General features: G+C 42.7%; 1 protein-coding gene across 5 annotated transcripts in view; it reads right to left on the reverse strand.

The window, feature by feature from the left end:
• The window catches only part of dipk2aa (divergent protein kinase domain 2Aa), a 112,556-nt gene that overhangs the window by 37,800 nt on the left and 56,233 nt on the right, over nt 1–18,523 (reverse strand). For all 5 annotated transcript variants that reach the window (XM_060921403.1, XM_060921412.1, XM_060921393.1 and 2 more), the window contains one exon: nt 16,582–17,470. In XM_060921403.1, the coding sequence (XP_060777386.1) occupies nt 16,582–17,235 (654 nt within the window). In that variant the 5' untranslated portion in view covers nt 17,236–17,470. The remainder of the gene's footprint in view (nt 1–16,581; nt 17,471–18,523) is intronic.

The following is an 18,523-nucleotide window of genomic DNA, read 5'->3' on the forward strand; positions in this document are numbered from 1 at the left end:
TGGCAACGGCGGATGGCACGGTGAATTGTGTTCACAGATAATGTTCTCTGGAAATATTCCTGAGCCCATTTTGTGATTTCCAATACAGAAGCATGCCTGTATGTGATGCAGTGCCGTCTAAGGGCCCGAAGATCACGGGCACCCAGTATGGTTTTCCGGCCTTGACCCTTACGCACAGAGATTCTTCCAGATTCTCTGAATCTTTTGATGATATTATGCACTGGAGATGATGCTATGTTCAAACTCTTTGCAATTTTACACTGTCGAACTCCTTTCTGATATTGCTCCACTATTTGTCGGCGCAGAATTAGGGGGATTGGTGATCCTCTTTCCATCTTTACTTCTGAGAGCCGCTGCCACTCCAAGATGCTCTTTTTATACCCAGTCATGTTAATGACCTATTGCCAATTGACCTAATGAGTGGCAGTTTGGTCCTCCAGCTGTTCCTTTTTTGTACCTTTAACTTTTCCAGCCTCTTATTGCCCCTGTCCCAACTTTTTTGAGATGTGTTGCTGTCATGAAATTTCAAATGAGCCAATATTTGGCATGAAATTTCAAAATGTCTCACTTTCGACATTTGATATGTTGTCTATGTTTTATTGTGAATACAATATCAGTTTTTGAGATTTGTAAATTATTGCATTCCGTTTTTATTTACAATTTGTACTTTGTCCCAACTTTTTTGGAATCGGGGTTGTACGTTAAAGACTATAAAAACAATTTTCTTCAATTTGATCACGTGACAGCGGCTCTTCCGGTTGCAAAAAATGCATATCGGAAGTCGAGCAGAAAATCCATATAATCATCACGAATATAACGATTTTGCTGAATTTAATAGATGATTTTGTATTTGTTGATGCAATTATTTCATATTTTTAATGGAAAGAAACTGATCTAGCGTGCTTTTATGTTTCATGTCCCATATCCTTTAAGTAGATATGGATATGTTGACATCTCCAAACACTTTCTTTCTACACAACTTTATTTCTATATATAATTAATATAAATACTATATCTATATTAATTAGAATATATAAATTACCATGGCTAAAAAATAAATTACCATTGCTAGTTTTAGGCAGCTTAGAAACCGGCTCTTCCATTATTGCCGTTCCTTCCACGTTTTCTTGATGCCGTGTTCTAGAAACGGCACTAAAACTTCGCTTCAAAGCCACAAAATGCAACTTTGATGGAAGAAAAAAATATAATAAATTGCTGACCTCTCTTCACGTCGAAAGAAGGAGGAAAGTTTCGCTTGTTTTGACATGGCGAATTATTAACGCGAGGAAATACTTGTAATTCGCAACTAAAAAGACTGCAGCGACACTGGTAGCTCGAACATGCTTTCTAGTGCGATTGTGTTGCGCTTGCGCAGAACGGTGTCAGTCCTGCGCGCCTAACGAGCTCCGGCACGCGCGCCGTTAACAAAGAACGCCCGTCTTTAATCAATGAGCTATGTTTGGGCTATTTAAGGACCGCGCCCAGGCAAGGACGATGCGAAGTATTATGCCATGTCTAGGAACGTGGAAAAAAATCCGAAAAATAAATTTCTCCATTCGGAAAACTGGAGATTTTCAAGAGTTTTGTCAAATATCCGGATTTCCGGGTAAATCCGGAAGACTTTCATCTATATATAAACTTCAAGAGAGAGCGAAACAGACAGAAGGGAGGGAAAAAAAACCAACCAAACAAAAAAACCATAAGCAAGCAAGCAAAGGCTGGTGAGGGAACGATAGTTAAAGGTGCAATAAGTGACTTAAAATTTATTACTGAAAGAAACAACTTGTGAAAGTATACAGAACACGATCAGATACAACAGTTTACGCCATTACCTCAGCACAAGCGTATAACGTGACTGAGAAAATTGTGTTATAGCCTGGAATACTTGTCGAATTTTAGACATTTAATACCGTTACACTTTCACTCCACCCACATCTCGGTCTGAAATCGGCAAGTGCGCAGCGCAGCCAGATAATCACTCTGTGCTTCACGACGAAAAACAGTCAAACCAGAATAAACACTGGTGCAGCTTTTCCAAGATGGAGTCATTTATTATTAGCGAACGAGATTCAGCTAGACACGGCATCAGCAACGTTGCTCCGAAAGCGCTGAACGGCTAGTTCTATGCGATTAAACAAGTGTTGCCAAGCAAAACAAACCTTCGCCCGGTAGCACTTATGATGAATATGAAGGATGATCTCGCAAAAGAAAAAAAGATTGACTTTTTTGGTGACCGGATGACCCTCAAAATGTTGGAGGTTCTATTTGAGACCAATGCCCATCTATCCTGAAAGTTTCAAGAAGGTTGGTCCAGCCATTTTCTTGTAATGCTGCTACCAAAAAAAAAAAAAACAAAGAAACCCCACCCAAAACAAAACCTCGCGCCCTGGCGTACTCCATCCCAGGCGAGGTAATGACACGTCTACTTAAACACTTATCCCCCCGACAGAGACTGAACATCCTCAGAAATCTTTACGCACCGAATTTTACGTTTTGCTTCGCCTGATCATGGTCGTCCTTTCTAAAGCTAACTCGAGCAGGTGTAGGTTCTGAGGGCGGAGCTTTGCGTACATGGGCGAGAATGAAAGGTTTTCAACGTTGCCGTGTTTTGACAAATGCACCTTTAAATAAATAAGGTGATAACAGGAAGTAACTGTTTCGTGGACGTCCCACAACGACGGATGGATAAAAACGGCCGACGTGGAGTTGCTTGATGAATAAAAACCGTACACAGGTTTCGTTTTTATAATATGGAATATCTGGACGTACATCATATCTTCTGCTGAGAGGAAAAATAACTTTTCGGTACACTCACTGCCCCGTGGTGATGTTTGGGCTCCGTGGCAACAAGCCGGGGGGGGATTTAAAAAAAAAAAACAAACCCAAACACAGCCGTGCTGAATTCGCCCTCGTTAACACAAACGGTTGCAGGGAATGCCGCAGGTCTCTTGTCCATTTTGGGAGTGTTTAGGAAGGTGCCCAAGGCATCTCAACCTCATAATAACCTCATTGTCAGGTGAAGGATGTGAGGCGTGCTAGATTAATACCTCGATAGACGTGACCCTTGAGGCGCTGCTTGTGCTATTCTCAGCCTCGCTGAGCAGATGGGCCACGTTCTCAACAGAGCAAGGAGTAATGTTCTCAACCTCTGGCAGCTCCCCCCTCCTCATCACAGCACAAAACATCGTTCTGGCTGCAAGAATATAATTCTCCAGTTACACACACACACACACGTTCCCCAGAGCAAAACTACCCTGGCCCCTTTCACTCTAAACTGCTCTACTAATGCAGGGCAGCAAATTGTTTTCCGACCGCTCGGCTAAAAATATCCCGACCATGATGGCTGGAACCGCGCAGCACACTGCTCCTGTGGTGGGAAAAATGGGAGGCGGCCATACTGCCGTACGTCAACGTCAAAAATTGACAACTTAATATAGAAGCAGAGGGAAAAAAAAAAAAAAAAAGTGACAAGCTGTTTGATTTCTGCGCCTGCTTATAGAACGTCGGATTAAACGTTCAAGAAGTCTTGGCTTGGTTGCTGATGAAGAGCTCTTTAAAAAGGGTCATGCGTGCTTCATGTTTTGATGACATCAACGAAAGGACAAACAAACACTGTCAGGGATCAAGGACAAAACTTTAACAGGCTTACAGTCGTTTCTCTAGAGCCAATGATTTTCCGTTTCAAAATCTGGCTTTTTCCGTTTCACAATTTCAGTTCAAAATTGTTCCGTCTGGCTCCAATTTTTTTGGATTGCATCTCGAGACACAAATGGTCCTTTGCATGATGAAGTCATTCATGAAAAAAAATATATATATATATAATAAAATAATTGCATTAATAAAAAAAATTAAAGTAGGATCACAAATTGAGACAACTCAAAATACTTTACTTGACATACTGATAACATAAATCAAGAAACTAGGATTACCGTTAACTATGCTATATATAATAATAGCATACATAAATGTCAATATAATATTGAGAGTAGAGCCCTGCACTCCCGCGGGAGTCCCGCGGGACCCGATGCAAAGCAGTGCGGTGTGGGACAAATTTTGAAAGCTCATTGCGGGCGCGGGCGGGAGGGGGAGTGCACAATGCGGGCGCGGGCGGGAGCAGTGATAAGCTGCAGTCCCGCTAACTAAAAACGTGTTTAAAATAAAATTTATAAATTATGTCTATCATATATAATTTGTGCTGGATATTTTATTTGGCATTAATAAAAACATTTTAAGATGCCTAAATTTGCGGATGTGGTCCAATCTCGCGTACGTTTCCGATTCCTTTCCGCTCTTCTGTGTTTGAGATCTCCGATCATGGCAGAAGAGCAGAGCTCCTCTAGTGAAGCTCGCAGTGCTTCAGAAGTAAGTGCTGCTTTAAAAAGAGGTACATTTACCGTTAAAAAGTCAAGAGTATTAGTCCTAAGTATTAAAAAGTATTAGCTAGTATTAAAAAGGACTGTGTATCGCAAAGATTGTTCAATTTAAAGCGAGAAATAGACAGTGTATAATCTGAGGAGCTGGTTGTGGTTGCGCAGCACTTCATATGAGAGGAGAATGAAATCGCGGTTGGAATCATAACGCCATAGACTCGGAAGTGGGAGTGCGCAAAGCGAGAGCTGTCCATCAAAGCGAGAGCTGTTAATCATGAGCGCATGCAGCGCTCAACTTGGAATGTGTCAGCAGAATGTCAGAGTCTAAACAATAAACTTACAATAAATGAAGGATCGGTCAGTGGAGAGCTCAGCTAAGCTCAGCATGTTTAATTCCCCAAGCCAATGACAAGAACTTTCGTGAGAAATAACGCGAACGTCTGCATCATGCGGGATTTGCGGGCGGGAGCGGGACAAAATATGGCAGGCGCGGGCGGGAGCGGGACTGAAAATCATAATTCTTTGCGGGAGCGGGACTGCACAATGCGGGAACGGGACTGAAAATTCTGTCCCGTGCAGACCTCTAATTGAGAGTACTGAAATTAATAGGGATAAATTAATATTCAGTAATACTTACTAGGGTGGTCCCAAATTTTTGTTTTTTAGGATTTTGTTACGACCACCTTACCTTTTTTTTTTTTACATTGCCTAAAAGAAGTTATCGTGCGAAATTTGGTTAAGATTGAGCAATGTTTAGAGGTGCCGCAAAGCCATTAAAGTTTTCACTCAAGACACAACATAAAATAATGTGGCTTATTAACTGTTTCATATTAATACAAACAATACAGTAATATAACTTCCTGTGTTCAAAGTAACAATAGCTATTACTTGTCTGTGATTTTCTAAACCCTTCGGTATTCTGGTATCTTGTGGAGATAAAAGAACACACTAAGGACCTCCCTAGCAGAAGGAAGCTTTCTCCCAGACAGTTCCTTGGAAGTGGGACCAATTAACCAAACATACCGTATTTTTTGGACTATAAGTCGCACTTTTTTTCATGGTTCGGCTGGCCATGCGACTTACGCTACGTTCACACTGCAAGGCTTAATGCTCAATTCCGATTTTTTTGTGAAATCCGATTTTTTTGTGAGGTCGTTCACATTAACAAATATATGCGACTTGTATGTGATCCTCAGTATGAACGAAAAGCGACCTAAAAGTGTACCGCATGCGCATTGCAGGATACGACGACGTCACACGCAGTGAGCATGGCCAGTGTTTACGGAAGTAAAACCGCCCGGTTGCGGTATGACCCATCCAATCTAGCTTGAATAGCTGCATCCCCCCAAATGGAAATCAGCTCCCTAACCTCTGCGTCCTTCCATTGAGAAGATTCAGAACCTTCACAGCCCGAAGCGTCCCTCGCATTGATGTCATGCGCAGGGGCGCAGATACGTTTTTTGAACTGGGGGGGACAAAGCTGCCAGCAAACCAACCCCAATATGCCTGTCAAACTTGTTGTGGGTTACCATAGCAACCAAGCTCGAGCTCGCAACCTGTGCAGTCTGCGCAGCTCAACCAACCGAATATCAGTCTTTGTTTTATGTGAGTTGTTGCAACTATGTATACACTGCCGTGCACCTCAATAAACCGAATGGTAATTAGTCTTTTGATTTTTCCGTGAGGTTTGCCTTATGCAAAGAAAGACAGCATAGACGTTTTTTCCTCCCTATAAGTGGGGGGGACCGAGCGAGGTGAATTTAAATCTGGGTGGGACGAGTCCCACCCTCTATCTGCGCCCGTGATTATGCGCCATGTTGTTGTAACTTTTTTTGAGAGACCCGCCGCCTACTTCAGCGCAGAATAGTGACGTTTGTGGCTTGTTGATAACGTGCAAGTCGGATGAATGCGACCTGGCGGTTCAGACTGAAGTCGCATATGAAAAGAGCGGATAGGAATCGGAATTAGGACCACATATCCAAACGGCCTGGGTCGGATTTGAAAAAAATCGGATCTGTGTCGTTCATATTGTCAATAAAAGATCGGATACAGGTCACATATGGGCGAAAAGATCGGATTTGAGTCACTTCAGCCTGCAGTGTGAACGTAGCCTTATACTCCGGTGCGACGTATATGTTTTTTTTTTTTCCAAGCGCGGAATAACTGGAGCTGATGCCGAGTCTGACGACAGCCACGCAGAAGAAGAGGAAACGGCGCTTCATCTGCCGCTGGAGTTGGCAGAGTTGTTCAGAAGCGACACCGAGGATGAGGAATTCAATGGATTTGCTGATTTGGAGTGAAATCGTCAGCTTGATAAACTTGATTGACCTGTGTTTTATTATTAATGATAGGCCTATAGTTATTTAAATAAGTTACGTAATGATTTTAGGCAGTGCTTAATTTGTGAAGTGGGAGGTCCCGGAACGCAGGAGGTGGGTGGGTCCGGCGACTCAAAAAAAAAAAAAAAAAGGCGGGGGGGGGGGTTACTATAACTTTACACACACGCGCTTATTGTGTGTGTAAAAAAAAAAATAATAATGACAGTATGATCTTAGAAAACGCTTTAGTGACGAACAGTTACAGACAGTAATATGTCGTGATATGTTATAAAATATTTTTTATTAGGCTATATATTAAATTATATATCAAATTTATCTTCTAAAATAACAGACTGTACTCGTATCACAACCGGTTTATTTCACCATTGGAGATCAGATCACACAAGACAATTTAAAAGCAGTACCAGCGGGACTTCGTGGCTCAGGTGGATAAGGCGCCGTACCATAAATCCGGGGACCCGGGTTCGATTCCGACCTGCGGTCATTTTCCGAGCCCTCCCTGTTTTTCTCCAGCTCATTAAAAGCAGTGCCAGCAAACATACGTGCAATCAATTCAAGTAATAGTTAAGAAATAAAGGGTTTACAAAACAAGTTGGAGAATTCATTTTAAAAATTTTAGTAAGCTTTCTTGTTTTTTTGCCATTTTTTCCACAGCGCAAGCTAACGGCTACAAAAAACCCGGTGTTCTATTGAGCGGAAGTATACACCCCATGTCCCCCCCCTCCCTCTTCCCCTTTCGCATAGATTTTGTGGATGTCATAGGAGAGAAATCAACAACAGATATCAAAATCAAAACCGCACACTAAAATTTTTATTTACTTATTTAATTTATTGTTTGATTTTTTTTTTTCCCTTTGTGATGGTCACGGAGGTGATCTGATCCATTTAAATAGCTGCCGGAACACCGAATGAAATGAAAATAGCTGCCGGAGCCGACAACGGAGGTTACGGATCTTGTTCCGGCTCAAATTGAGCCCTGATTTTAGGCCTATAGACCCTTTTCAGTCACGTGACCTTCGTAAACGCGACCACCATTTTGGACATGTAGCGGACTTCGGCTCGAATTGGTTTGAATGCGAGGAAGGCGACAAACGGAGAACATGCAAGAAAAAGGAGCGAGATGCAGAAAACACCTTCGCTATCCAGTGACGTAGGGCATTTACAGGGCGAGCAGAGGGAGAAATAACAGTAACGACACATTAGCAACGCCGTACAAAAATAACGGTTTATGGCACAGACCCTTTCGGTTCTCGCTCATCTAGCTGCTACAATGACTGCTTAGACTGCAACAATAATACCTAACACACATTTAAGTATCCGTCGTAAAGACGTGAAACTCGTCGAGTGACGAGTGTGTTCACTGACGAGCTAACACAATCTAAAAGTAGACATACCATCACACTGCCCTGGCGCTGTGTACAGTTTACCTTCTATGGTTTGTGCACTCACTATTTGCCATATGAGCAATTCCAGCGTTATGGACGTGACACTTGAACTCAAAATGGCAACAAATGACCCAGTGCATGTTTTATTGTCTCCCAGTATTTAAACAGGTGTTGCATATTTTAAGGCTGTACCATACTGGAGAAGTGATAGAACAAGAACAATTCCCATAGTACATCTAGGGCATGCCAGAAAATGCCAATAAAAGATGCGTTATGGACGTGACAGAAAAAGTATCACTTTTCTTGGGTGACTGTACATTTTTATCAAACTCTGTGAAATTGTAAACCTAATGTCGAAATGGAGAGATCCATTTGATAGAGGGGTCCAAGGTGAATATTAAAAAATCTTTGTTTAAAATATTTTGTATTTCATGCAGAGTTTCGGAAGGAAAAGTCAGCGTTATGGATGCGACGAAATTCCGTTATGGATGTGACGCGTCTGAAATAGACATGGCATATGTTTAGAAAATCAGCAATTTAACCACCATAACCCTTTGAAAAACACTCTAAATATCAGCTAAAACTATCAAAGTTCTTAAATAATATTTAGGATGGCTATTGTTTTGCTGTTTTGTGGATTTTAGCATACATTTCTGTGGCTTGTGGGAATAATATAGAATTGTACATGATCAAAGTTGATTTTAGCTTGGGGTTTACATTATAAGAAAGAAAGACTGACAGTGACATTAGGTTGGTTACAAATTGGTTCAACTTATTCACATCTGTAAAATACAGGCCTAGGTGAGATCTCTGGGAGTGGTTTTGATGAATTACATGCTGCTTTATTTTTGCATGGTGAGGTTGACATTTACATGGAATTGCCCATTACTTTCTCCAACCGTTGTTACAGATTACAGGGAACGGCCTGGATTTAAGAGACAAATACGTGTTCCTCTTGTTTTAAACACTTATTTGTAGGCAGTGCTTAATTTGTAAAGTGGGAGGTCCCGGAGCGCAGAGGATGAGCGGCTCCGGTGCGGAAAAAAGAGGGGGGGAGGGGGGCGCGGCGCTGCGCTGCTGGGCATGTTTTGTAATAACACTGCAAATTAAGTTCATCTGCAGATATTTTGTGGATGTCGTTTCATGAGAGAAATCACCAACAAGACAGATATCAAAATCAGACATCAACACTAAATAAACTTGCATTTTTTTATTTAATTATTTGGGTTTTTTTTTTTTTTGTTACATAGTCAAAAGAGGTGTCGGATCACCGGATCTAGTGTAAATAGCTGCCGGAGCCAACGCCCGAGGTTCCGGAGCGCGCTCCGGCTTGCTCCCCATCAAATTAAGCGCTGTTTGTAGGACACTGCCTCTGATCTGTCCTACAGTCTACCAACAGCAAAGGAACACAACGCTAGCTAATGTCGTTAGCTAATAGCTACTACAGAAGAACAAAGCGGTTACAATGGGTTATTTTAGCCTATTTGGTTACACACTCACCGCCACAGAATGTTAACAGCAATGTAATGCCTTTTCTGGCTAATTTTATTCGTCTTACCTCCAACAAAGTGGTCACTACACAAGCGTTGGTATGCCGAGGGCTGCCAATCTTTCCTGTTAATGGCCGCTATCCATCTTCTCCGTCGGGATCCGATAAAATGATAACCCTTGCCTTGTTTGTTGATGGTTACTACATCCAGGTGCACAACAATATAGTGGCACGATGGAAGTCTTGCTGAAAGTAAAAACTTTCTTTGCTGCCGTTCCTCAATGTTGGCTGTGGTAAACTACTGGTAGTACATGTCCAAAATGGCGGCCGCGTTTGTCGTGACGTCACGTGAAAAGGGTCCATAGGCTATTGAACAACTTGATGTTACGGTACATATTCAGCCAGTTTTTCTCTGGGCTGTTATAAATGACTTTGTTTTGCATTTTTAAAAATAACTCTCCTTCCAAGATGAACTTTATTCTTCGTCTCTGATGTTATGGTGTTAATGGTCTGAATAACGTTTGTTTTTATCTGATATGACGTTAACTGGCAGGCGCACTTTCTGCCTGTTTTTTTCTCTGAGCGGTAGTTGTTGTTTTTTTTTCACTAGACGGTTGTTTTTACTACCGTACCTGTCTTTGGAGAGGATATACCTATAGCCTACTTGGCCTCTGATTTGATGAAATAAAATTCGACAAAAATGAAGAATGACACTCCTCGATGATGACTACAGCTTTAATAACAAAGATGAAAGAGCCATGGGGCGATAATAAGCCCTACCGGTAAAAATATTCTAAAAGCAAACTGATTAATGCATCAGTAATAGGCTACTAATATTAGTTATAATAATAATATAGGCTATTAGTAATAACGATAGTGATAGTATTAAAGATAGTAGTAGATCTTTAAAATAATCAGACTAGGCTACTTACAGGGCAAAGGGCGCGTTATCACTGCTCAGCTGTTCGTTTATTAAATAAGCAATGCAGTCGCGCAGTAACCACGCGCCGCTTATCAGATACAATCACAGATTCTATGGATAGAATAACCCTTCAAAAAAGTGCGACTTGTAGTCCGGTGCGACGTATATATGGGGGTTTTTTTTTTCGTCTTCATAATGCATTTTTTGGCTGATGCGACTTAAACTCCGGAGCGACGTATAGTCCGGAAAATACGGTAATTGTCCTTTCTGGTGTTGTGCTTTGCACCACCGGTACTACTTGTATTACTGTTGCTAGCCATCTGAAAAATGTAGAAAGAAAAACATTCACAACTTCATCAGCATATTACGATCAGTGCTCGTTGTTTAAGAACCCCTTAGTGCACGAAAATTAACCTTCTATCGGTCTATAAACTCTTCCTGCCTCCTCTTTTTCATAGAAGTGGCATATTCCCTCTAGAACTGTGACTTTTTGGGGGTTTGAGATCTTCTCTGCAACAGTCTACGCACCAACTAATATGTTAATGGCTTAACCCGATTTGCAACCTAGTGTGGCACCTCTAAATATGAACCAATTTTTCTGAAATTTTGCTTGTTGCCTTCTTTTAGCCGATGTTTAAAAAAAAAAAAACAAGTGTGCGTTTCCGGTTACGTAGATTTCAAAACTAGGGTCGGTAGGCAGGCTTTTTTTTTTTTGAATTTTTTTTTCAAGATGGCTGCCATAACCTATATTTAGACAGGAATAATTTCACAAAATATAATGAATTTCTTTGCAGGTCACCCGAGTTACCACCTTCTGATGAATCTGATGCAGCATGAGACACCTTTTAACATGAATTTTTCTGTAAATCTAACAGCTCAATGCACCATGAGAGAGAGAGAGAGAGAGAGAGAGAGCAGCCCCGCCCCTCTCTGCTCCCTGAGTGCAGCTCGTCGCCTTGGTAACGGTGCAGGGAAAAGACACAATATAACAAGCAAAGAGCGCTTTTTCTCAGAGTTCCCTCTCCTCGAACAACGCTGATTTACACGGAAACGAAAGGAGCTATTCACAAAATTCTTTCACATTGAGTGCTACAAAGCTCCCATGAACACATTAATGTATTTTTTTTGTCCCTAGTGTAAAAAATGTGGACGCTAGAGTGAGTTAAAAACAAGTGACTTTTCTGATTTTGCAGTAAAAGCGCTGCCACGTTTATAATGTGAGTCTATGGGAGAGCGCGGCTGTCCTCTCCTTACTTTCAGGCTTCTCATTCAAAAACTGTAAATCCTATCACTCAGGGAGACACTTGTCTTGAGTCACACAATGTGTGACTACAACTTTTGAGAAAATTGTGTGTGTAGAGTGAAAATTGTGGCTGAGAAAACAGTTTAAATGAGAAAGTTAGAGCTTTTTTTTTTTTAAGCTGCCTACACTCTAAATAACGCAATAGACCCCCATTATAAAGTCTGAATTTCTCCAGATTTGCTCATGGTGTTTGATCTGTGACTGATCCAAAAGTATAGAGCCTAGCAAAAAAGTTGAATGCCAGATCCACACAGGAGAATTTTGTCTCCGTTTTAAAGTTTGAATCATGTCTCTAGGTGAAAGACAAAATAAGCGTTCTCTCTGCTTCTGTTCCCTCCGCCGGCCCCGACACACTACTGCCTCCGCCGAGTGCGCTCGCACACACCGCATGTCGGGGCCGCGGATGAGTTACTCTCCCCTGATCAACGAAGTCGGTGGGGAATTTGTGGTTATTATCGGTACAAACAGCGCGAATCACAACTTAAATGAGTGCGGTTCAGTTTGACATTATTGTCAGTCCGTTAGATAAACATTTAATTTTATTAAAATCGAAAATTAATATTTAGAGCCTGTGGGCTACAAAAATAAGTCATTAAAGTAGCCGGCTGGACTTAATTGTGTAGTCGGCTGTATGGCCGGCAACCGGCGCTTGTGGAAAGCCCTGATTTTCCCAGTGAGTGACAAAAACTTCCGGTTCACGCGGTTGGGTTATGTGTAAAAGTCGCGACTGGGAAAAAAACGAAAAAAAAGTTTAGGGTCGGGCAGTACGGATTAGGGTCGGTCGGGTAACCGGAAACACACTTTTTTTTTTTTTTTTTTGGCCTTACTGAGCCTGTAATGACAATACTCATAACTGACTGTTTAAAAATATTACTCTATGTCCATCTTTTTTAGTACGCCACAAACTCATGAAACAAGGTTTCCTAACAAAACACAGAACACACTCTCAAACAGACTAGAATAGTTTAACTTTGAGTCCTGAATGTTCCTCGCAGATCAATCATTGAGCGCTCTCCGAGTACCTAGAAACGCTGCTCGATATCGCCATTATGATAGAGCGTCATAAATCGTTTAGTGTTGGTCTCCGTGAGACTGAATCTTCTGTCATTTAGAAGAGGTTTATACATGGAAAAGGAGCGCTCAACGTCCGAACTCGCCATATGGCGTCCTTGGCCACCAGAGCATTCGTTTCTTTTTTTGCGGTCGCCATTCTGGTTGCGATGCAGGGAGCAAATCTGTAAACAAGCAGCTCATTGGCTGGCTAAGTGTGCCACAAGCCAGTCACAATCACCGACAAAGCTGCCTTGACCGGAAAGGCATGTCTGCTTGGGCGTTAGCGGCAGTTACACTTTGACATGCGAGCAATGTGAAAAAAATGAATACAAGCGCAGATATACTTAACATTATTTCCAAAAATTCCGTAATTTCCGTCAGTTTTCCGCGATCGCAGAAAACCATTGGTCCTACTTCTCCTTGTCCCGATTCCAAGACAGAACAGATAATTAAATTTGACATGTCATGATCTAAACGGCCTCGTTTACCCGTTAGAACGTTTGAGGTGTTCTGTCGGGCGTTAACGATCAAGCTGGACAAGGGCCGGGAGAAAAGGAAAAGTAGCTTTAATTCATCAAAAGTTTTACCAAACAAACTTGTTGCGCAAGAACCTTATGGGGGACTGAGGCGTGTCCCTTAGTTAATATTGGTTAATTCTCTTCAAAAAAAAAAAAAGGAAATGGTGAAAGAAACTAAAAACAAGCTAGTTCAAACAAAGTACAAAACCATTTATTTCCCCAAACATACCAGACTCTAATGCCGCTTTTCCACTACAAACGCGGCTGAGCCGTGCCGTGCCGAGTCGAGCTGAGCGGGGCTGTTGGAGTTGCATTTCGACTACAACCGCGCTGAACCGTGCTGGCTGGAAGTGGGTGGACACATTGGGTGGAGTTAGCGAAAGTGGGTGGACGTCATGTGATGTCGTTAAGCAGCGCAAACAGTGACATCAGTGACAGTGGCGGAACAAGTCAGAGCCGGGCCGGGGGCGGGGCAAATGACCGGGCCCTTTATTAAAGCTTATCATAACATCATTTTAGGCTACAAAATGTCCGCAACTGCGGTGTTTACCAATTTCAACACTACCGGGTGCAACTATGTTATTTAGTACATCAAGTCCTTCAAACGAACATGTAACTCAGAAACAAAAAACATTAGGATACTGTACATGGCTCATAATAAAACATCAATAGCCTATACTGCGCACATTATTTGAAGGGCATACGACGAGCCTTGCGCTCCGCGAACTCGTGCACGATGCTCTGTATGTCACTGATTCAGTGATCTTTTAAGCGGTAGTTTCACGACCCGAATAGTAAACAATAAACATGGAGGACATGGAGTCGTTAGTGTTGCTGGTCTTGGTGCTGTGGCTTGTTGTCACCGACAACGCGGACAGATACTGGCAAGAGCGTATAGATGAGGCGAGGCGCATAAGGCTTCAGAAATTCTCGTAATTCGTAATTCTTCTTCTTCCGGGTTTGCGGTGTTTACAGATCCCAGCGCGCTCGCGGGGCGTGTGTGGGCATGTGAGGACACTCCTCCTCACCAATCAGTGCACAGGGGAGTGTCTGCTCACACCCCCAGCCTCAGTCGGCACGGTTTGGCTCGCTTCAGCCCCACTCCAAAACGGTGCGAGTTTTAGGGGCTAAGCAGGGCTGAAACGAGCTGAGTCGTGCTGGTTTTTGGTAGTCGAAACGCGAGCCGTGTCGGGCTGAAGTGAGCTGAAGCGAGCTGAAAAAGGGTAGTGGAAAAGGGCCATAATATTACATCGTATCATATTTATTAGGCTTCTATGATATTGATTTTTTTTTTTCCTCGCCTCCATGTGATTTTCTAGCCTGAAAAAACAAAAAACATTTACACCATTTCAGTTTTAAGCAACATACAGGGGTATATTACCATATTAATAACGTTATTATCGGTTGTGAAGTCGGGAACTGCTAGGTGGCAGTGGCGATTGTGAAAACTCAATTGGATTATTTCAGGGCTTTGAACCGGTTCAAGGAACGAAAACCGGGAACTTTTTCTATTTCACATGGAACAGAAACGAAACCAGAAACTTTATTATTTTTTATGTTCCGGAACAGAAACGCTTATTAAAAATAATGGTAACCGGTTAATACCGGTTTTTATTTCGTTCCTCAAAGTTTCCGTAGCCTACAAATAAAAAAGCCATTCTTCTCCTGCGCAAGTTTCTATGACCCGCTGGGGTTCACTTCCTGTGTGACGTTCGCTGACCGAATGGAGAGAGCGGGAAGGTGGACTACTATCACGTCTCCATTACTGAGTGTCTGAGCAAAGAAGAGCCTGAACGTTGCAACCTCCCTATTGGCTGTTTGTAAAAATGTATCAGTTGTTGCCCTTCCCACGGGAATCATCGCGGGCTCGAGAGACGAGACCTGACGAGTTAGTTCGTTGGTAGCAGAACAAAATGTCTGGACACAAATCGGGTTTTCAGAAAAGGAAAGAAAATAAACGGAGGGTCGAAAATACAAAAAAGGAGGCAGAAAATGCAAAACGAGTTTTAAGGTAGGACAAATGGTTAGTTTTCTGAGGCAGCCCGCCGTGGCTGCCTGCAGGCTTATTTATTATAGCCCATTTAGTTAAAATAGTTGATCTAAAATGTTTATAGTTATAGTTATGTGATGGTTGTCCTGATTTAGACTGGTTTTTTTTTTTGGGGGGGGGTTGCGCGATGTTGCACCCGGGTCCAGATTAGGGCAGAACCGGCTCTGGCTACATTTCAGGTGTAGTTTGTTTTATGTATGTATGTACTTGCATAGATGTGTACTTGGTCTTCCAATATGGCGCCTAACAAAATCTCGCGGCGCGGTGACGTCATGCGGTAGCCCTCTATAGGGCCTGACTAGCCTTTGGTAACACACTAAACGAATTCTCTTTAATTTTTGGCACTTTTTCTGTTTGTGTAGATGGGAAGACGTACTGAGAATCCAAATCGCCAACATTTGAAATAATAATTGTTTTGAATTATTTCTTGTCTTATTTAATGAAGGTTGTAATAGAATTAGCCTACATTTGGCTTAAGCTGGATGAGACAGAGACATAATTTTATAGCCATTTGTTAAACAGCTGACAGGGAACGTAATTAACCGTTCCGGGAACGAAATTTTTTTGTTCTAACCGGTTCGGGAACGTCTATTTAATGGTGGAACCCAAAACCGGAAACGTTAAAATTCCGTTTCTGTTCGGAACGAACCAATAGGAAAAAAATTCTGGTTCAAAGCCCTGGATGATTTTGACTTTCGCACGTATAACCCCAACCCTTAACCAAAGATGTTTCAAGCATTCAAGTCTGGCTAGGGTATTTATTTTTGCTTGATATGTTTAAACATGAAGCGATTGCTACTATTACCAGCAGAGTTACATGCCCGCTCAGTCCTGAATTTTATTTTGGCAGTAAAAACATTTGACCTCTCATCAGATCAAGCCTCAGCTAATGTTACAAACAAACATACATGCTAAAAATTTCATAGGAAGTAGCGTTTCTTTTCTTTCTCTGGTTGTTGAACCGACTTGCTCGGCAACTATAAAACTAATAGCCGTTTGCTCGCTTTGGACGCCAGGGATACTAATTAGCACAAGACAATTCCATGATCCCTCTGTTCCACCTCCCTTTAACCAAGTTTACTTGTTTACTCATGGGAAAAAACACAGAAAAGTAAACCAACACAAGCAAAAAGCCAAAAAAAAAGTACATACCTGCAGCACCAAAGGCTCCGGATTGAACGCCAGCGTCATCAGCAGCTGCATTCTCTCAGTATCCTTTAGATTCTTCAAGAGGAAGCTTCCAGAGTCTTTGGTTTCGGCATACCTCCTGACAACCCTATCTAGGAGTCTCTGGGAGGGGCAGTGCACCATGTCTGACCAGCCCTCCACCACCTCAGGCGTCAGCAGCCTGACGTCCCCATTGAGTCGGGCAAACTCCGTTTTGTACATGGCTTGGACGAGGTCGCAGCGAGGTCTTCCCGTGGCCCTCTTGCATATTTTCTGATCAATCTCTGCAAGTTCTGTGTTGGAGCCCAGGCGTTTGAGCACCACCCTCCGTGTGCCTTCCCTGGGCTCGCCATACTGCGCAAAGTATACGTTCTTCACATTAAAGAAGTCCAGAAAGCGTAGCCGCCCCCACGTCTCGAAGGTCACCTGGCCGTTGGTAAACTTACGACACCAACTGGTCCCGAAGCAAGCCGGGCACTTGTTGAGGCCGATGAAGCGGCGGTCAGTAAGCTCGTTCCTCTGGAAGGAGGCGAGCAAGTTGTGGGTGTTCATGAGCAAGACGACAAACAGAGCTGCGATGAAAAGGAACTTGCCGCACCGGTAGACGCGGGCGAGCTTCAGCGAAAGCAAGCGCAACATGCTGACGAGCAGTGGCACGAGGAGGATCAGTGCAGTTCAGTCTTCCTCAACGCCACCGTCCCAAACTACTACTTGTTACATGCTTCATCATCACTTTGTCGCCGATAACAATCCATGTTGGCAGCGAGGCCTCTGAGTCACGCCATGAGCCTCGAGAACCTCCGTCCTCATGTCTGACGCTCAAGATTTAATTCACACTTAAGCACTGGACATCCTTCTTAAGAGTCGCCTTTACCTTGAAAAGAAAAGAAAACTTGTTTTACGCTAAACATTCACAGATATGTGGGAAGACATTACCAGAGTTGCTTTAAGGTCTTATTATTTAAAAGGATGGATGTCTACACAGGAACAAGATGGAGCTCGTTACGGGGAAATAACGCTACATTCATCTTATTGCCCGGTCCACACAAATGCTTGTGTCGAAGAGTAGAGAATACGATCCTAAACATTTTCCTGCAACATTGCTGTATTTCTGACTAAAGCTCGCAAACCTAAATATCATGACACTATCCATGGAAAGTGCATCACAATGTTAACATCGAAGTATTGATATCCACTTAACCTGTGATGCAACGACTGTATTTCCAGGACGAAGCCTCGTCTTCTTAACGTGCCGTAGTGCTTTGTCCCTCGTTGTTTAGGCTACGTTCACACTGCAGGCTGAAGTGACTCAAATCCGATCTTTTATTGACAATATGAACGACACAGATCCGATTTTTTCAAATCCGACCCAGGCCGTTTGGATATGTGGTCCTAATTCCGATCCCTATCCGCTCTTTTCATATGCGACTTCAGTCTGAACCGCCAGGTCGCGTTCATCCGACTTACACGTCATCAACAAGCCACAAATGTCACTATTCTGCGCTGAAGTAGGCGGCGGGTCTCTCAAAAAAAGTTACAACAACATGGCGCATAATCACGGGCGCAGATAGAGGGTGGGACTCGTCCCACCCAGATTTAAATTCACCTCGTTCGGTCCCCCCCACTTATAGGGAGGAAAAAACGTCTATGCTGTCTTTCTTTGTATAAGGCAAACCTCACGGAAAAATCAAAAGACTAATTACCATTCGGTTTATTGAGGTGCACAGCAGTGTATACATAGTTGCAACAACTCACAAAACAAAAAGACTGATATTCGGTTGGTTGAGCTGCGCAGACTGCACAGGTTGCGAGCTCGAGCTTGGTTGCTATGGTTACTAACAACAAGTTTGACAGGCATATCGGGGTTGGGGTTGGTTTGCTGGCAGCTTTGTCCCCCCCCAGTTCAAAAAACGTATCTGCGCCCCTG

The sequence above is a fragment of the Neoarius graeffei genome, chromosome 1 (genome assembly GCF_027579695.1).
Source record: "Neoarius graeffei isolate fNeoGra1 chromosome 1, fNeoGra1.pri, whole genome shotgun sequence".
NCBI classification, from domain to species: Eukaryota; Metazoa; Chordata; class Actinopteri; order Siluriformes; family Ariidae; genus Neoarius; species Neoarius graeffei.